Source organism: Microcaecilia unicolor, chromosome 12 (assembly GCF_901765095.1).
Source record: "Microcaecilia unicolor chromosome 12, aMicUni1.1, whole genome shotgun sequence".
In the NCBI taxonomy this organism is placed as follows: domain Eukaryota; kingdom Metazoa; phylum Chordata; class Amphibia; order Gymnophiona; family Siphonopidae; genus Microcaecilia; species Microcaecilia unicolor.
In genome coordinates, this window is record NC_044042.1 from 41,587,378 (window position 1) to 41,608,328 (window position 20,951).

Below are 20,951 nucleotides of genomic sequence, written 5' to 3' on the forward strand. Positions count from 1 at the left end.
CAGTCTTACTTCATTTTCAGTGGCATTAACCCAGGGGTGTAGCTAGGTGGGGCCACGGGGGCATGGGCCCCTGCAGATTTAGCCCTGGTCCCCCTGCTTTCACCCCCCCCTCCACAAACCTTACCGCCACTGCCGCCAAATACCTTTGCTGGCGGGGGTCCCCAACCCCCACTAGCCGAAGTCCTCTTCAGCGCCGGTCTCTGTTGCATTGCTGATCTGGATTCTGTTTCTGTGAGTCCTGACATCATGCAGGTCGTCAGGACACAGAAACAGAATCCAGATCAGCGAATGTGCCAGACTCGGAGACCAGCACTGAAGGGGACTTCGGCTGGCGGGGATTGGGGACCCCCGCCAGCAAAGGTATGTGGCGGGGGAGGGTTGGCAGCGGTGAAGGGGGGGGGGTCAAAAGGGATGGGGGAGGGGCGCTGGCGCCGGGGGGGGGGGAGGTCAATAGTGGCGTGGGGGTCGGCGGCACTGGGGTGGGGGGGGGGCTAAAATGTGCCCCCTCACCTCGGGCTCTGGATCCCCCTTCCACTGAAGTCTGGCTATGCCCCTGCATTAACCAGTTATATATCATGGAAAATCTGGAGATTCCCAACTAACCATGATTTAACCAGGCAGCAACCATGCCTGCCCATTTAAATTATTCCAAATATCTACTCCAGAGAGTCTAATTAAAAAAAAAAGTTTCCCTCTACTTCAAACAATTATAACAAGGAAACTTACCCCACTAAACCCTTAGGAAATGAGGGTGGGGGGAGGGGTCACTGAACTTGTTAGTTTAATAGTGTTTTAGTGTTTTTTTTGCTGCATGGTGGCTAATCTAGAGACTTTGAAAGTCTTAAGTGTTTTATTTTGGCAAAGTTGTTTGTGATTTCCTGTAGCATTGGGTTGATCTGTAACTGACCTGCCGCACTTATTGTTTTACTGTCTGTAATAGTGAGCTTCGAGAGCACCAGCATCAGCACCATCACTATCACAGGCCTGAAGCCGGAGACATCTTATATGGTGAGACTGTCTGCTATCAATGGCAAGGGGCTTGGAGAGTTCAGTTCGGTGTCCGAGTTCAAGACTCAGCCAGTCCGTAAGTGAATATGGCCCTGTGAATGATCAGACCTTTATCCAGGGTCAGTCATATCTGACCTCAGCGGGTCTGGGACCTTGCACCAAGGCCAACTGGATCAAGTAAGGGCAGTTTGGGGCCCTCAGTATATTAATGCTTGTAACTTTGTTGGTTAGTTTCGTAAGTAATTTCTAGTAGTTGGTTTGTTCCAGCACATGGTATTTCAGTTGGGCTGGGCAGGGGCATCTCTTGTTAGATGGCATAATTTCATTTTTAGAAGAGAACTGGAGCAGCCATATTGTGTAGTCTTGAAGACGCAATGACATAGGAGGGCAAAACATTCATGCATCTGCTTTTGACACTCATTAGTGATGAATTTTTCACCACACTCCAACTCTTGTACTTATTTTGGGGGTGAGGGGGCAGGTGTGGTTAGGAGGTGGTGGTGGTGGAGGAAAGGCATCATGCCACCATGGGCCTTAGACCAGTGTGTGGGGTGGTAAGGGGGATTGGGAGGTCCAGCCTGCACCAGATGTTGGCACCTAGGTTCCAGCATTTGTATGACATAGTCCTCCAACATGAAATCTGAGGAGCAGGATTTAGATGTGAGGGCATGGCATCAGGTATTGTAGTTGGGTAACTCTAAGAACACATATGTAATAGCATGAGGATCACTGTTAAATTAATGTCCCTGTGGCAAAAGCAGGCATTCTGCAATTGATCTAGGCAGTAGTTATACTGTAAGTAGAGAATGACACAGGGATAAAATTTGTTCCCATCTCCGTGGGTTCTGTCTCCGTCCCCACCCCGTCCCCGCAGACCCCCACCTTCATCCCCGCAGGCCCTATCTCTGTCCCCGCCCTGTCCCCATCCCCGTGGGCTCTGTTCTCATCTGCAGAAGCCTTGAACACTTATGATTTTATATTTAAATCTCTTTATTAAAGTATAAAAAGGAACAATATGCTGTGTAACTGTTGTGTTTAAATTACAAATAGAAAGAATATTGTCGTCTGCATCAATCAAACATAAATAACAGTCCAGTTGATTAACAGACTTCAAAGTAGAAAGTGACGTGGGAACAAAGTTTGTCCCCGTCCTGACGGGCTCTGTCCCCGCCCCGTCCCCATGGGCTCTGTCCCCGTCCCCATCCCCGCAGTTACTGCGGGTCCCCGTCCCCATGTCATTCTCTAGGTATAAGGTATGAGTGATTAAAAGCTGAGCAGGTGTTTCCAAAATATTCAGTTAGGCATGTTTCTCATTACCATGCAGTTGTAAAGAATTCTTATAAATTATGCTAAGGCCGTGTTTCCATTATCTCTGGGAGCCAGTTGATAGTCATATGAAGTTCTCCACTATCTTTATTTCTCTTTCTCTGACTTTAAACAATATTTAAATTCTTTTGTTTTCTGTTTTTTAAAACTCTCTTCTGCTCATCTCATGCTGCCTTCTTTTTTTTATTTTGGTCTGTCTGTGTCTTGTTCTGTTTCTCTTCATCTGTGTTCCATTCACCAGAAACTACAGATTTTCCTCATTCACGTAAGTGCTGTCCAAGTTTCTGTTGCTTGCGGAGAGTTTGTGCATTCAGCATGTAATGCCACAGGATTTTTGTTTGTTTGATTTTTTGTTGTGTTTCTTACATGATAGCAAAAACCAGAGAATTAGTAGTGTTCTCACAGAGAATTTGATTTTTGTCCAGAGATGGAGGAAACTTTGAAAATAAAATGATATAAAAGTGAGCAACTCAGAAATTATCTAAGGTGATTCAGCTTTTCTTTGTAGCATAGCTTTAAACATAAACTGCACATCTACATCCGATAGAGGTATTTTCATAGTTATTTTCTCTGTCGTTTTGAATCAGTCTGCCCTCTGACCTGCCATCGACTTTATTAGAGGGCTGTTGCCGGATCTTACAGCTGTCTGATAGGCTGAAAGAAGAGCTTTCAGATTTCTGATAGGTTGGAGCTGGAGTTCGCTGCAATCTGATATGTTGAAGCCTCGTGCTCTTATTCTCTCTAATAGTCTTGCAGGATGTTGAGTCACCACTGGGAAAGGAAGTAACTCAGTCCTGTCAGCATGTGCACTGCTCTGTGTCACAAAATAACAAGGATTTCCTCAGCAATCCTCCAGACCGTTCAAGACTCCTACCAGCAGAGGGAGTCTGAGAACACTAAAACTTCTTATACAAGTTGCCTGTGCAGACCTTCTACTAACCAGTATTTTCTCAGTCTCAGCAGAGGGTAGATGTGTGCAGCCTGTGCAGTGTACTCAGTCTGGTAGGCCCGTTTGGGGTTTCTAGGTTGGGTTGTAAAGGTTACAGAACCCACACTTGGATCTCTATTACAGGGTGTAAGTCCTAAGGGGCTTCTTATTCCCTGTGGGGTGTCACACCCGGGTGGCCGGGTCCCTCCCCCTGTGCTCTTCCTCTGGAGGACTGCTTGACCTCGGCTACAGACCTCGTTCTGTACCCTTGAGGCGTTTAGGCATCAGCAACGAGTTTTTAAAAGGCGGCTATTTTGGCCGTTCTTGTGGCAGTTCAGAGATAAAACGTCTTCAAGGGCGTTCTTGCCTTAGGCGTTTTTGCCTATTAGTCTGTCAGAGCACAAAGCAACTGTTTGTTTTTATTGTGTTCACGGCCATTATGTCTAAGCCAGCGAGGTGTCGGTTTTGTGCGAAGCGCGGCGTTGAAGTGAAAGGTGGCCAATGTAGATTTTGTGGGGAGCCTACGTTGTTAGCGCTCTTGCCCCCCGTGCTTTCCCCTGAGTCGGCGGAGGTGTTGGGCGGCGATTTGACCGCACATTCCGGGCCGGCAACGGCGGGGCCGGTTTTGGCGGGAAACATGGCCATTTTGGCTGCACGTTCCAGGTCAGCCTCGATGGAGCCGGTTTTGGCGGGAAGTGCGGCCCTTTTGGCCGCGCATTCCGTACCGGCGCCGGGGTACCCGTGTGTACCCGGAAGCGCGCCTAGTTTAGCCGCGGATCATGCGATGGACCTGCCGCCTCGAGAGCAAGGGGGGTCCATCGCGGAGACTGCGGGAAGTGTTGGGGCTTCAGCGGCGTCGGGGGGGGGGGGGGGGTCTGGCTTCCCCTCTGAGTTTGTTTGGTCTCTGTATAATGCCTGGAGAGCTGGCCCCTCTCAGGCTGTTTGTTCCCTGGAGGCTGCTAGCTCAGTGGGAGTTAAGCGCCCACGGGTGGATATTTCGGAGCCTATGGAGATACTTTCTCTTCCTGGGTCGGACGTTTGGAGTGACCCAGGAGAGGAGGATCTCTTAGATGTGTCTGAGGATCAGGATGGGCTAAGGCCTGGGGAAGATTCTTCAGTGGTTCGCATTTTTCATAAGGAGGAGTTGTTAGAGCTCATTGATCAGGTGATCTCTACTTTGAAGTTTGCTCCGGCGGCCACTCCCTCTGCGGAGGGACCCCAGGTAGATCCCTTGGTTAAGGGGATTCGGAGAGCCTCCCGTTCCTTTCCCATGAATTCAGACATTAGGGACATGGTTTTTCAGGAATGGTCTGTGCCGGAGGCTGCTTGTAAGGTGTCTAGGGCTATGGTGCGGCTGTATCCCTTGCCTCCGGAAGATTTGGCCTTGCTGAAACCACCTACTGTGGATGCAGTGGTTACGGCGATTACTAAGGCTATGGCCATTCCGGTGGATGGCAGTACAGCCTTACGGGATCCTCAGGATAGGAAGCTAGAGCCCTTTCTGAAGTGCAGCTTTGATTTGTCAGCTTTGGCCTTGCAAGCCTCTGTGTGTGGGGGCTTGGTAGCCAGAGCTTGTTTCCATTGGGCGGAGAAGCTCTTGGATGAGCCTGCGTTAGATAGGACTGGTTTGGTTCAGGACCTGGCCAAATTGGAGATGGAGTCTTCGTTTTTGGCAGACACTCTTTATGATTTGCTAAGGGCTTCGGCTAAGAATATGGCTCTGGCGGTGACGGCTCGGAGGGCTCTTTGGCTTAGGGGCTGGGTGGCAGATGCGGCCTCTAAAGCAAAGTTGTGTTCTCTACCTTTCAAAGGTTCTATGTTGTTTGGAAAGGACGTGGATAAACTGATGAGTGGTCTTGGGGATACCAAGGTCTCACGTTTGCCGGAGTTACGGCCTAAGGCGGCTAGTCGAGGTGGTTCGGCTAGAGGTCGGTTTAAGGATGCAAGGCGGTACAGGCCGGGCAGATTTGTGTCTCCTTCTAAAATCCGGGTTTTCCAGCGGACGCAGTCCTTTCGCGGGGGTCGTCGAGGAGGTTGGGACTCCTCCAGAGGTGCCGGAAATGGTAATAAGTCCTTCTTATGAAGGTGTGCGGGTCCAGCCTCTGGTGAAGGTCGGGGCACGACTTCGTTTGTTTTATCAGGGGTGGACCCAAATTACTTCAGATCAGTGGGTGCTGGAGGTCGTTCGCAATGGTTATGCACTCGTGTTCGAGCACCCGCTGCCGGATCTGTTTCTTCCCTCTCCTTGTCACTCTCGAGCCAAGTTAAAGGCTATTCAGAGACTCTGGGTCGCTTAATCCAGTTGAGAGCTGTGGTACCCGTTCCTCGGCACGAGCTGGGAATGGGTTGTTATTCCATTTACTTTGTGGTGCCGAAGAAAGAGGACCAGTTTCGACCCATTTTAGATCTCAAGAGGGTCAATGGGGCGCTCAAGGTGCCATCCTTCCGCATGGAGACTCTGCGCTCGGTCATAGTGGCTGTTCGTCAGGGAGAATTTCTCACGTCACTGGATCTCATGGAAGCATATCTGCACGTTACGATTCGAGAGGCCCATCAGCGTTTCCTTCGTTTTGCTGTTTTAGGGAGGCACTTTCAGTTCTGTGCTCTGCCTTTTGGTCTGGCAATGGCTCCACACACCTTCTCCAAGATAATGGTAGTGGTAGCAGCGGCTTTGCGGAGGCAGGGAATTCTGGTGCATCCGTATCTGGACGACTGGTTGATCCGGGCGAAGTCTCGGGCTCACAGTGTGGCAGAGACGGCTCAGGTGGTCGCGTTTCTGGAATCGCTCGGATGGGTAGTGAATGTAGTCAAAAGTCAGTTGATCCCATCGCAGTCTGGAGTACTTGGGAATGCGGTTCAACACAGTGGGTCATATTTTTCTGCTGGATTCTCGGATCGCCTCTCTTCAGCAGCAGGTCCGGCTGTTAATGTCCGTTCAGAGTCTGATGGTTCGAATGTACCTTCGGGTTCTGGGCCTCATGGCAGCGACAATAGAGGTAGTACCATGGGCCAGGGTGCATATGTGTCAGCTTCAGGCGGCTCTGTTGTCCAGGTGGTCTCCTCAGGTACACAGTTTGGAGTTGCAGTTGCCATTGAGGGGGGCTCCTCGGCGCAGTCTCCAGTGGTGGCTGTGCTCGGCTCATCTGAAAAAGGGCATGCCATTGGAACCTCCCCAGTGGGTGATTCTGGTAACGGATGCCAGTCTGCTGGGCTGGGGAGCTCAGTGTCTCGATCGGTCCGCGCTGGGGCGGTGGTCGACGAAGGAAGCTCAGTGGTCTACCAACCGGTTGTAGACGAGGGCGATTCGGCTAGCTCTGTTGGCGTTTCGCTCAAGTGTGGTCGGAAAGGCGGTAAGAGTCATGTCCGACAACGCGACAGCGGTAGCGTATGTCAACCGGCAGGGCGGTACAAAGAGTCCGCGGTTGGCAATCGAGACGGCTCTGCTCATGAGTTGGGCGGAAAGGCATCTAGTGCAGATTTCGGCGGCGCACGTGGCCAGGGTGGACAACATGAACGTGGATTTTCTAAGCAGACACATGTTGGACCCCGGAGAATGGTCTCTGCACTGGTCGGTGTTCGACCAGATAGTTCTAAAGTGGGGAATGCCAGTACTGGTTCTCATGGCGTCGGCACAGAATGCTCAGGTTCCTCGGTATTTCAGTCGGCGTTGGGATCCGCGAGTGGAAGGGATCGATGCGTTGGTCCTTCCGTGGCCTCAGCGGGTATTGCTGTATGTGTTTCCCCTGTGGCCCTTGATAGGTCGAGTCCTACAGAGAGTAGAATGTCATGCGGGCCCGGTGTTGTTGGTGGCTCCGAATTGGCCGCGTCGGCCGCGGTTCGGTTCTCTCTTACAGTGTGGCCCTTGAGAGGGAACGGTTGAGAAGGAAAGGGTTTTCCCCTCAGGTGATTCAGACGATGCTGCAGTCTCGCACATGTTCGCCGTCTTTGGCCTATATGCGTGTGTGGCGCATATTTGAAGATTAGTGTGGGGACCGGGCGTGTGTCCCTTCGCCAGCTTCTGTGTCATGCATTTTAGATTTCTTGCAGGATGGTTTTGAGAAGGGCCTTTCATTGTCATCTTTGAAGGTGCAGCTGGCTGCTTTGGCGTGTTTTCAGGGTAAAGTGCAGGGCAGGTTGGTTGCGTCTTCCCAGGATGTGGTCCGTTTTTTGAGGGGGGTGAAGTTGCTTCGTCTTCCTCAGCGGCCGGTAGTTCCTCATTGTGATCTTAATATCGTTCTTGACTCTTTGGCGGGTTCTCATTTTGAGCCCTTGGAGTCTTGTTCGATAAAAGACCTTACTATGAAGGTGGTCTTTTTGGTAGCTATATTGTCGGCTCGCCGGATTTCGGAACTTCAGGCTCTTTCATGTAGGCCTCCGTTTCTTTGGTTTTCTAAGGAAAAGGTTTCGCTGCGTCCAGTGCCTTCGTTTTTGCCTAAGGTGGTATCCTCCTTTCATGTTAATCAGATGATTTCATTGCCGGTCTTGGGGGACCGGACGGGGGATGCTTCTCAGCGTCGTTTGGCAAAATTGGATGAGCGCAGAGCGTTGAAGGTTTACTTGCGCAGGTCAGAGGAATTCAGGTCTTCGGACCAGGTTATTTGTCCTTCATGGGGGGCCCAAGAAGGGAGCGGCTGCTTCTAAGGCATCTATAGCTCGGTGGTTGAAGGATGCCATCTCTTCGGCTTACATATTGTATGGCCGTACGGTGCCGGTGGGGCTCAAGGCACATTCCATTAAGAGGATGGCGGCTTCTCGGGCAGAGAGTAGTTTTGTTCCACCGGTGGACATTTGTAGAGTGGCGGAGTGGTCCTCCCTGCATTCTTTTGTCAAACATTACAGAGTGGATGTACAGGCAAGGGAGGTTGCCAGTTTTGGAGCTGCAGTCCTGTCCTCTGGGCTTCGCAGGTCCCACCCGTAGATGTGTTTACTACTTTGGTATGTCTCAAGCGTCTTGGACGGTCTGGAGGATTGCTGAGGAAGGTGAAATTAGGCCTTACCTGCTAATTTTCTTTCCTCTAGATCCTCCAGACCGTTCAAGAGCCCACCCAGTGTATCGGATAGTTCAGTATGATAATTTCTTTAGACTTCAGTTACTGATATTTCTAGTAGCTCCTGTGATTTGGGTCCTGGAGTTTTACTAAGGGCAGTTTGTGGTACCGTTTGTGCCCATCTGCAGTTGAATTCCCCCGTCTTAAGGGGAGGAGATCAGAGTGTAGATTCAGTGGTTTTGTTTAGGTGAAGGTGTTTTGTTCCTCTGCTTTTTTACTGTTTTACTGGTTAATAGAAGGTCTGCACAGGCTACTTGTATAAGAAGTTTTAGTGTTCTCAGTCTCCCTTTGCTGGTAGGCGTGTATAACCCAAGTGTCTTGAACGGTCTGGAGGATCTAGAGGAAAGAAAATTATCAGGTAAGGCCTAATTTCACCTTACGGGTGACCACTTAATCTATCATATCACCCTTAATAACAGCTTTAGCTGCATTCCAGAAAAGCTGTGGGTTATCTTTATAGTAGCGCTCTAGAAATGTTAAGTAGTAGTAGTAGTAAGTCTCAGGCTTTCCAGTTCTCCAGGAGATAGGTCTGAAATGATATATCCTCAAAAAGATAAGACGGGCATCTCCAGTTGCTCAAAGAGGATTTGACCTCCTCAATCTCCAGTGTAATCTGAACATAGGAATGATCAGACACGTCCTGGTGGCCTAAGTCCACTCTACGCACAGAGTGAAAAAAAGATCTGAACATTAAGATACAGTCTATGCGAGAACAGGTGTTAGGAGCATGGGGTAAGTGTGTGTAATCTCTTTTGCTGGGATGCAAAAGCCTACAGGGGCCAACTAAGTCTAAATCCCCACATAAAAATTGTACTCCTTTCTAAGCATTAACTTCCTCTGAGGCAGGTTGCCCACTAGAACGATCTAGGGCAGGGATGGCGAACCTATGGCACACGTGCCAGAGAGGGCATGCAGAGCCCTCTCTGTCGGCACGCGCGCCGTGACCGTCGCCTCAGCCAGTTCCAGCCCCGCCCTCCGAGCACCAGGGCCCACCTCCGAATAAAAGTCATTTCCCCTCTTTCCTGTTTCCGCAAGAGCGGGACCACAGAGCTTGAGAGACAGAAGGGAAGGCTGAAGGCGTGCCGAGTCAGCACGCTTTTCACTGGTGCTGCCGCCGCCACCGCCTTAACCCCGACCAGGTATGACTTTTAAATTTCGGAGGGGGGCCCTGGTACTCGGACAGAGGGAGGGCGGGCTGCTCTGGAAAAGCTTTTGTCTTTGACGCCATTGGTTTTCCTTGTCAGACCAGCCGCCATGTAGGGTTGCTGGTGTGTTTTCACTATGACAGCACTGCAGGATCGTTTGTGGGGCACAAAGATTGGCTACCACAGTAGTAGGAAAATGCTGATAGGAGAGAGTCATTGAATGAGCAGCATTCTGGTTCCTCCCACAACAACCCTGGAACTGGGAGGGAGGGAGAGGGGAGGGGGGACCCTGGCCCTGGAACTGGGAGGGAGAGAGGAGGGGGGATCCTGGCCCTGGAACTGGGAGGGAGAGGGGATCCTGTGGAACTCAGAGGGAGGGGGGATCCTGTTGAACTGGGAGGGAGGGGTACCCTGGAACTCGGGGGGGGGGGAGGTGGAAGGGGGGATGAGGGGGAGAGGGAGGGGGTGAGGGAGGGGGTGAGAGGGGAGGGGGAATGGCACTTTGCGATAAATAATTAGATTTGGGGTTGCTGTTTGGGCACTCGGTCTCTGAAAGATTCACCATCACTGATCTAGGGTGTAATGTACATAAGTACATAAGTATTGCCATACTGGGAAAGACCAAAGGTCCATCAAGCCCAGCATCCTGTTTCCAACAGTGGCCAATCCAGATCACAAATACCTGGCAAGATTCCAAAAAAATACAAAACATTTTATATTGCTTATCCCAGAAATAGTGGATTTTCCCCAAGTCCATTTAATAATGGCCTATGGACTTTTCCTTTAGGAAGCCGGCCAAACTTTTTTTAAACTCCGCTAAGCTAACCACCTTTACCACATTCTCTGGCAATGAAGAGTTTAATTACATGTTGAGTGAAGAAAAAGTTTCTCCGTTTCATTTTAAATTTACTACATTGTAGCTTCATTGAATGCCCCCTAGTCCTAGTCTATGGACTTTTCCTGTAGGAAGCCGTCCAAACCTTTTTTAAACTCCGCTAAGCTAACCGCCTTTACCACATTCTCTGGCAATGAATTCCGCAGTAACTCTGTTTAAATCGCCTGCCAGCAATAAGGGATGCCCAAAGGCCTTGCCCCCTACCCTAGCCAACTCCAGGAAAAAGGAATGTTAATAACCCAGCAGAAAAAAGGTAACACCATGGATGGTAATTTGCAATAATATATATCTGCCAAATATATCTTTACAAATCTCTTTTACTATACAAGGCAGGTTCTTCCGTATCAGAATTACTATCCCAACCTTTTTTTAATGGGAGGTTTAAGAATAATAAAGTTCTCCAACCCATACTCGCTTCAATTTAAGGTGTTCTGATAACCTAGTTTCCTGCAAACATGCTACGTCCGCATGGTGATGTTGCCATCACGTCAGAATCTTAGATTGGAGATGTTATGCCAGATACATTCCAAGCAAGTATATTTAAGTTACCATCATTCATAACATCTAGTGCATATAAATAAGATACAACATGTCCACACTTCTCTATACACCCCAATGTCCCAGCCTCCACCGAAGTGAGAAAAATCATATTTGCCGCAACAGCATTAGAAGTCAAATCTGCCAACTGGAGCACACTCATATCAGTTGGAAAAAATTGCAAATTAACCATTTTGTCAATAAATGATACAGCACACAAATTCTGTACCATTATCCACCCCACAAAACCCTCCCCCGTACACCTTTCCCCCCTTCCCCATACTTCTTCCGCCCCCCTCCTCCCCATCCAAACAAACAACAGCAACCAACAGAAGCCCATCCACACACCCAGGTGAGTGGGCTCCAGGGACCACTCTATATGTGTTGGGACCCCGTGCCCCCCTCTTTATGCACAATTTAATAATGTCCCACTATAAGTCATCTAAACCAAACAGGTAAGTACATAAGTTTTGCCATACTGGGAAAGACCAAAGGTCCATCAAGCCCAGCATCCTGTTTCCAACAGTGGCCAATCCAGGTCACAAATACCTGGCAAGATCCCAAAAAAGTACAAAACATTCTATACTGCTTATCCCCTAAATACTTGCAATAACAGTCAGTATGGTAGTACATTTTAACTGCCCTCCTCTAGCCAAACATTAATATGTGTTAGCTTGTACCCATTTTTTTTAATAATTGCTAATTTTGTTTGTTTCCATTTTTGTAGTGAATCAGAATGCATTTTATTATATACATTACTTTTTGCAAAATTCTTGTTCTTCATTCATACACACACGTCCCCATGGCATGCATCCTCACTACTTCTTGCTAAGTTGCTCCATAATGTGCATCTTGTATAGTTAGGCTGATTTGCCTTCCCGTTTTTCAGTAAGCATGCCCTCATGATCATAATCCCTTTTCATATTGTTTTTTTTTTCCTGTAGCGCATCCTGCTACCCCTACCTCCCATTCCACTTCTGCAGATAGTGAGTATAACTGCATTGCAGCTGGTGTTGCCTCATTGATTGCTTTGGCCTCTTTTCTTCTGTTCATAGATAAAGAGGTGGCCTCACTGTTCTATCTCCATACCTGTATAATGTCAGAAACCTCCCCATGGAGGGAGGCTGGAGAGAGACAAAGAAGCAGCTACTTGTAAGACAGACTCAAATTTAGATGATTATTTCTATAGGTCTTATGCTATCACAAGGGAAGTGCTGATTGAAAGAATGTATTTATTAATTCAAACAGCAAGGAATTTAAAAGAATGAATTTCATTTCTTTATCTCTCCATTCCTGAAGGGAGGGTATATGCTTTCTTACGGAGACTTGAGAACTACTGGATCTATGATTATCACCTTTTAAAGGTTCTGTGCAGCCCAATATTTCTCACTCTCCAGCAGATGGTAGGTGAGGTCTTGTTAGAGTGCACTGGGTTTGTCCCACAAACAAAAAAAAAAGAAAAATAGTTCCAGTTTCAAGCAAGCATTTGCTGTTCTGAACTGAGGTCCTTGGAATGTATAGGCTCTGTTTGGCTTCTCCCTTAGTCCAAGAGTGTACACTACGATACTTTGGGTCCTCCCCACCCACACTATGTCTGTAGCTGTGCCTTGGCTTCCTTCCCAGTTCACCCTGGGAGGGGTTCCTTTGGCGTCTCTGGAGGAAGAACTAAACAGCTGCTAACAGCATTTAAAAAAAAATCCCCAACAATAACAAAAGAAGTAAAACTGCCCAAAATAGTCTGATCTTCAGGTGCAGAGGTTGGTGTGTGCAGTGGGGTGCACTGAATAGCCAAGCATATGCAGAAGCCCTGCTGGGAGACGTTACTGCTCTGACAGAGCAAGATCACTGGTGTGTGATCTGTGGAGCTCGCTGAGATATGACTCTGTCCAGTGGCCTTTACCATGTTTGTGCTGAGTAGGAGCGAGGGGAATTAGGATCCCTGGGGTCTTCTGACAGCAGATCCAAGTCAATTTGGGTGCCACCAGAGCAGTATAACACTAGGAGAGTCGGACCCGAGGAGCATGGAGAAGCCCTTTTGGAGGGAACCTTCACCACTTCAGATTCAATAATGGCACAGTATTTGTTGAGAAGCTTCCTTTACTTATGTTGCAGGAATCAAGGTTGTTGGAGTCTCCATTTTCTCTTGAATTTGTCCTGCTTTTTCATCAAGCCATTTGTTTGAAGATAGGTTTGTCATTACCAACACAGGTGGATGTATACGTGGCCTAGGAGGTTGAGGGACCCTCGAGCACCAAAATGCAATGCTTGGCTAGCACACTAGACCTGGCGAACTTGGATTTAGTGTGATCTATGGCTCAATGTTCCCTAGGGAAGACATTCTTGACAGGGAAGATCAATGGGGAGAGAATCTTCAGGAGGCAGAGAAGGCTATCTCTCTGGGGGAAGATCTACATTTTCAGAAGACCTGTACTATTTTATCAGGTGCTGAAATTTCTCAGGTTGTCAGAGGAGGAGGCTCCATTAACTAGGAAAGGAAATCTGCTTCTAGTGGGGGAGGGGGAAGCTATATACAACCTTTCCAGTGCACGAAGATCTGGCAGAGATGGTTGATGCTGACTGGCAGTCCCTGGACGCTGGTCTCTGAATCAGCAGAGCTATGGCAAGATTGTACCAGTTGCCTTTGAAGAGCAGGAGAATCTTCACGTCCCCAAGGTAGATGTGCAGGTCATGGCAGTGACTAAGAAGACTACGATTCCTGTGGAAGGAGTTGCAGCGTTGCAGGACTGCAGGATAGAAGCTGTTCTGAAAAGTTATTTTGAGGTATCTGAGTTGATCTTGAAGGTGGCCACTTGTGGTGGTTATGTGGCTAGGGCCTGTTTTCAGTGGGCAGAATGATTGCCAGATCAACCTTGTGTAGAATCTGTAGGTACAGCATTTCTGGCATATGCAGTGTATGATCTGGACAGGGTGTCTGCAAAGTCCTTAGCACTTGGCAGTTGCTGAGAGATGTTTTCTATGGCTCAGAAGTTGGTCAGCAGACATAGCTTCTAAGGTATACTTTAGTTACGATTCAAAGAATGGTTGTTGTGAGGATTTGGAAAAGCTGGTTAAGGATTTAGGGGAGTCCAAGACTCCCGGACATCTGGAGGATAGGTCTCATACTTGTTCTCAGACATCTTCGGCAGGAGGCCACTTCAGGGACGCTAGAGGGAACCCTCCAGGTACAGTGAGTGGCAACCAGCGGACTAGGTTCTGGAACAGAAGCCAGTTCTTTCAGGGTGGTTGATGGGGAGGATGTGAGAGATGTCAGGGAGTTGTAGGTGCCTCTCATACTTCCCACTGGGAAATGTTTACAACTTTGTTATCGAAGCTGGGTCCAGATAACCTCAAGGCAATGAATTCTATAGCTGGAGTATAATTCAAGAAGCTGTTTCATTGCAGCTGTGACTTGGTCAGGGGTGGCATGGCACTTGAACTGCCTTCTTAGACAGTCCTCTAGCTTTGTTGAAGTAGTGCATTATTGCTTGGCCCTAGCACCAGGAACCCTGTATTTATTTTCTCTATTTTGAGTGCTGCTGCTGTTTGCCTCTGGTAATAAGCCAGAAAATAGGACCTTAGATACCCAATAGTGACATTGTGAGTTTGCAGGGTTAATATCATGCATTCTTAGTACTTTCTGACAGTTCCCATTACCTTAATGTTAGCAGAAGCAAGCGATTCCCATATGAACAATTGTTTTCCTTTCTAGTTTGTTACATAAATTCATAGGAACTCTGTCAAGATATGGAATCACTATGTCTGTGTTCTTAGAGTTGTATTCAAAAGCTGTATTTCCTCAGTCTGTGCCATTGGTGTTGACCAACATGGCCATTGAATATCTGGGTCTTGGCTGGGCACTGAAAGTTATCCATGTGCTGGCTGATATTTAGACTGGTGTCTGGATAACTGACAGATGAAATTAAGACAGCTTTTTTCCTGCCCTAACTTTATACAAGCACTTACAAGTTAGCGGTCTGAAAATTGCCGTTAATCAGGTACATCCCAGCTCCACTCGTGATCTGCCCTTAGACTGCCCCAGCACTAAACAGGGAGTGCTGCAACAGTTTCCCCAGATCTTTCAGCAGCATTGTCTGGTTATATGCTGCTGGAAAATCTGGGAAATCACCTGACCAGTATGATTTAACTGTGCAGGCTGCTTGGGTGTATGTGTGTGTGTGTGTGTGTGGGGGGGGGGGGGGGGGGGTGTAAATATATACACACATTTATTTATACATACACACACAAGTTAATAAACTATGAAACTTGTCTAGCACTTTCTACAGCCCTCACCATCTTTTCTTACTCATTATCTTCTAATTTGATGATTTATCTTCATGCTTTACTTCCTTTCTGTGTCCTGTCTCTATCCTTCATGTTTCCATAGCAACTCATCTCACTACATCTGAAATCATCAAGCTGCCTCGTGAGTACACACAGCCTGTCTTCCCAGAGGCCTTTGGTGCAGAATACTTTGCCTGTTATCCCCAATTTTGTTAAAAATAAAATAATTTGCATTCTCTATGCCCAATTCCTGCATTGAACGCCAGATGAGCTAAATGAATAAGAGCGCTTGGAGATGATGGAATGCTAGCCCAATTGCATCATTCATAAACTTAGTTTAAAAATCTAATCTCTTATTACTAAACTTCTGCTGCTAATTGGTAATTAGCCTAACAAAGCATTTGGGGTTGCCCTGCAACTAATTGTGTTTTCGATGGCATGACAAGTTAAATTTAATAGTAATGTAATTCCACTAAGAAAATACTTACTGTTGAAAAGAGAGAGAGAGAGACGTACACACACACACCCACACCCCATCTGAAATATTAAAGGGGGGGGGGAAATAGAAAGGAAAGATTCATATTATTTGTCTGACTTTTTAAGGTGAAAAGAATAATTGCATGAGTTTCTTTTTACGAAGGTGTAGTAGGGCTACTATGCAGGTAGTGCATGGCAAAACAGCATTATTGCTGGATGCGCCCAGGCCCCCTGAGGTAGTTCTGGGTTTGCTGTGCGCTGTTTCTTGTGCTAGAAAATAATTTTTATTTTCTAACATGGGGGTGGGGAATAGGCATTCCTGGCGGTAATCAGGGAGCACGGGCACATTGTCTCACACTACCCAATCACCAGTAGCACGTGAGCCCTACTGCCTTCTAAATAGGATGCGGTAAGGGCTCAGGTGGTAATGGCAGCATGCTAATTTGGAAATTGCCCTCCTTGCAGTTATGCACTATAGATTTTCCACGCTGTTTCAGACCTGTGGCTTAAGTTCTCTTATGTGTGTAACTACAAATTAGTGTCAATCAGTGCTAGTTAACTCTGATTATTGGCATTTATTGGTTGTTAGTACCAATGAGTGGCTAACATGCCAATCACCTAACGTGTGTAATTGGCAATGAGATTGAAGGGGGGCAGACTCAAGAAAAATGTCAGGAAGTATTTTTTCACGGAGAGAGTAGTGGATGCTTGGAATGCCCTCCCGCGGGAGGTGGTGGAAATGAAAACGGTAACAGAATTCAAACATACGTGGGATAAACATAAAGGAATCCTATTCAGAAGGAATGGATCCTAAGGAGCTTAGCCGAGATTGGGTGGCAGAGCCAGCCGGTGGTGGGAGGCGAGGATAGTGCTGGGCAGACTTATACGGTCTGTGCCAGAGCCAGTGGTGGGAGGCGGGGCTGGTGGTTGGGAGGCGGGGATAGTGCTGGACAGACTTATACGGTCTGTGCCCTGAAGAGGACAGGTACAAATCAAAGTAGGGTATACACAAAAAGTAGCACATATGAGTTTGTCTTGTTGGGCAGACTGGATGGACCATGCAGGTCTTTTTCTGCCATCATTTACTATGTTACTATATTCTGTATCCTGCGTGCACAATTTTGCATGCTTAGTATGAAAATGTGCATGCTAGTTTATAGAATGAAGGGGAATAAGTACTATTTAGAATATGCGCATATATACACATATACCCCCAGATTTTATATATGATACCCAAATTTGGGCATGGATCCAAGATGCATGCACAAACTGTTTAACTAGCTGTTAACTGTCAATTCATTGACACTAACAATCAATGAATTTAATTGGCAGTAATTTGGATTTGCATACGCAGTACTTGTGTGGTATTCTATAACACCGGGTGCTTAAGTCCCATAGCACGCAACTCAGAAGCGGCTGTGACCATGGGAAGGTCAGTGGTATGCTAAAAAGTTGAGTACAGTGTTATAGAATAACATAGCTTATGCACCCAAATGCCATGAGTTGGGCACCTGTCTTCCCACTCCTTCCACAGACCTCAGCAGCATTAGTCCGGGCTCAAGAATCTCATTGCCCTAAACTTTACATGCCATCATTGTCTTTGGTCTTTAATTATCATACTCTTTAAGTTTATACATTTCTCACATTGAAAACATTTAACTGTCTTTAAATAAAGCTTTCACTTAGCTTAGTAGCACAGCCTGGGGAAACTCATGTCCAATATAGGCTGTTTCGCCTGATAACTTAAGGACCTTCCCCTAAAAATGCACAACTCAATTTATTATTAATTTGCCTAATTACTTAAACGTTCATATATCAACTTTTCTAAAATTCTTAATCCCTACAGATTTTACCTTATTACGCTGCAGCCAACATTAACCTCAGCTCATCTCTAAACCAAAGATGGTGGTGGCATTCAAAGTTTCTCTTTTTATAATACTCTACAGATCAGCTGTTATGTCCCCACCTATCACAATCCTCCCATTCCAAATCAATGATGCCTGTTCTATTTTTGTATTCAAACCTCCCGGACTAACCCCCCTGTTTACAAAGCCACATCGCAATGCCGATACAGCCCATTCATTTTAAGTGAGCTGTGTCAGCATTGCCATGTGGCATCTGCTAGCACAGCTTTGTAAACAGGGGTTTAATAGTGTAAATCCATCATTCCTCTTTATGATTTAAAAATGTTTCAGTTACCACTCTCCCTCCCCAACTTTTACCTGATCTATTGTCCTCCATTTTATGTCAGCAGTTGAATGATCGTATTCTATCCAATATTGTACTGTTGGAGCTTGCATAGTATTTGTCACTATGCGCAATTTGGTACTCCTTTAGCCTAATCTTAATTGGATGCCCACTACGGCCTACGTTAACTAAATTGCATGGTCACATAAGGATATAAACTACATTTGCACTCATACAGATAGTATTAGATCTTGCCCGAATCACCAATTTAGTTTGTGGGTCCTCCTTTTATAGTCTGTGAACACCATTGGTGACATTCACATTGGAAGGAGTGGGAAGACAGATGGTCATAATATCCCCAGATTTGTTTTGTTTATTGCGTTGCTTCATTATTTTGGGCTTGAAGTGGAAGAGCTGAGGTAATTGAGATGACTTGGGCACTGGCATGAGTTTCAGCTGGCACCCAGATTTGGGTGTGGAAATTGGTGCTACTCCACTTATAGAAAATGGCTCATAAAGAGTGTGTTGGTTTGATTGTTGAAGTTGAGCCTTATTGCTGTCATAATGGAAATGACGATCACCTGGATGATATAATTGGAGCATGCTCCTCCTTTTCAGCTTAGTAGGGATGTAGTGAATGCTTAAAAGAATCCCAAAGCAGTGGTTGATGTTGAAAAACATCAGCCATGTGGCGGGTTGGTTTCTCTTTTACTCTAACAGTGCCAAAAACTATCAGCCCTAAGTTGGGGGGACGCTAATTTGGTGCCATTTGAGAGTAACATAATTGACCAGCTCTATCTCTCTCATTGCACTATAGCACCAGAAGCTCTGAGTCAGTGTGTTGCTAAGATAGTAAATGATTCTGTGCTACATAATGCTAGCAGATTTTTAACAAACAATCCCACAACGTTACAGATGCAGAGTCTGTTAGGTGGGTTAAGGGTATTTAATTCTATGTATGGTAAGTATGCTCCGTCTACTTTGTACAGCTGATCATAGCTACAGATTGAAGAAATGTGCTTTGTTGTCTTTTTTCAAATAACCCTTGATTGCGTGCAGTGCAAAATAAGAAATATTCCTATCTGATAAGGCACTGACATCTTTTTTAGCACGCGTGCCAGACAGATATGCTAAGAAACCTAAATGACTATTTCAGAAGGCCTAACCTCAGGCTGAAAGAGTTTCATAAATGAGGCTTGGATTAATGTGGTGCAGGGATTGTATTGTTGCATGGCATGTCCTTGCAAACTCTACAGATAAATCAGTAATAGGTATCATAAATCTAATAGAACATTGTTTTAGGGTTCCCATTCTGATTGGCTACAGCGATGATGATAGACAGGCAGGATATTCATTTAGCTGCAAACAAAAAAAAAAAAAGAAAGAAAATACAGTAGATTTTCTTTTTAGTACTTTTCCTTTTCATAATTATGTATTTACTTTTGCTTTGTTTATATTAAACATTACATGTATTTTCACAGTTTTGAAATCTGTTGGTTTTATATTTGTTGCTCAGTATCTGGAGATCAATACTGTAATAAATTGGTGGCGTGGAGATTGTTTTCAAAAAAAAGAGAAAAATTATGAAACTGAAAATGGATATGATATTTATTCACTTTCTAATGATGATAAAATATTGTAGTTACTGAATTATTATAATTGGTTGCTTAAAAGAAAGAAAACAGGCTTAGGTGAATCTTTTTTTTTAATTTGATTAATACATTTAGAGATAGCTTTTGAGAACTACACTTCCTTCATCTGATCAAAGCAAAACTTTAGGTTGACCTATTATTTCTAGTGATGATGATGTGGTTGGATAGCTCCTCCAGACAGATACATACACAGTGTTCTGCTACAAAATCCAGACAGAAGTTTGATGTATGAAATCAGTTGTGATCAGGTCAAACATGGCCTGGGTTAGGGATTTAAAACCAACATCTACTGTTGTTTGATCTTCAGAATAATTGTCCTTCACTGGCCATTTCTGGATCTTGGCCTACTTAAAGAAGCTGGCAAAGTTTAAATACCCCCAAGTCTGGATAATGCTGTAGTGCACTGTGTAGGTTTAGATACGGGAAATAGCTTTTTAATTAAGAATTTTAAAATTGTTCTGTGATTGGTGATTGTTCTCTGCTCTGGTGGTGCCTCATGCCTTTTGAGGATCTGGTAAACCTTCATGGATTTGGATTTAATTCTTTGTCAACCAGTAGGTTTTAGTCAGCCACACTAGTAGGTGACATCAGCTGGCGATGTTGGCACAGACCTTGCTATCTTAGAGTTTAAAAATATCAGAGGGTCTTTCTGCGTATGTCCCATCAATGCATCATTTCCTGTACAGATGCTGCCTCCCTACTTCTCTCAGCTTGATTTTTATCTGTGGTTTGCATGGACTTGGATCCTGTTCTCTCCTTTGGCACTGTGTTACCGGACAGGTTTTTTTGTCCACTGCTTTTTTACCCTATGAGTTAGAAACCCTCTGACCCTCTCCATTTTTTTGTCTTTGCATTCTTTCTTCTGTTCCATACATAAATAGCCCTCTCCTTCCTTCTGTTCCAGGATTGAGTTTAACCTCACTACCGTCCATTTTCCCATGGTGGACTCCATTCCAGACTTCAAGAAGTGCTTTTGTGGGGTGCAGAGGTCTGTCACAGATGGCCAGTTGGTATGCTACCGCTGCCTCAGGGCTAATCATGATGTGTCCAACTGTATCCATTATGTATGGATTTTCCTTTGGGCTTGTAAGTTTGGAGTCTTTAAGATACTGACCCTGAAGCCCTCTAGTGTGGCCTACCTTTCATGAGAAACAGAGGAAAATCTCAGATCGGCAGATGGCAGATAAAGACCAACATTGTTGATCCAGTCTGCCCAGAAAGGTGGCCAAGGTTGCACCTGCAGCTCTTTACAGGTTACCTCCTCTATGCTCTCTGGGTTTTTTTTCTTTTATTCATGTGAATCTTTTATGCTTTACTTTGAATGGAGATATATTTATTCCATCCTCCTCCCATATAGGGAACTTCTGTGTATATCCCACACCTTTTTGAATTCCTTCACCATTTTCATCCCTTTGATCTCCCAGGGAGGAGCATTTATAGTTCCAAGTAGACAAGATTCATGTTATG

At 46.0% G+C, this 20,951-nt stretch overlaps 1 protein-coding gene across 6 annotated transcripts in view; it reads left to right on the forward strand.

Moving 5' to 3' along the window:
* NCAM1 (neural cell adhesion molecule 1) overlaps nt 1-20,951 on the forward strand; it is a 533,904-nt gene that overhangs the window by 391,989 nt on the left and 120,964 nt on the right. For 3 of the 6 annotated variants that reach the window (XM_030220520.1, XM_030220521.1, XM_030220523.1), the window contains exons 14-17: nt 941-1,084; nt 2,576-2,599; nt 11,832-11,873; nt 15,272-15,310. In XM_030220520.1, coding sequence (XP_030076380.1) covers nt 941-1,084; nt 2,576-2,599; nt 11,832-11,873; nt 15,272-15,310 — 249 coding nt within the window. The remainder of the gene's footprint in view (nt 1-940; nt 1,085-2,575; nt 2,600-11,831; nt 11,874-15,271; nt 15,311-20,951) is intronic. The other 3 variants (XM_030220525.1, XM_030220522.1, XM_030220524.1) reach the window with 1 other exon arrangement.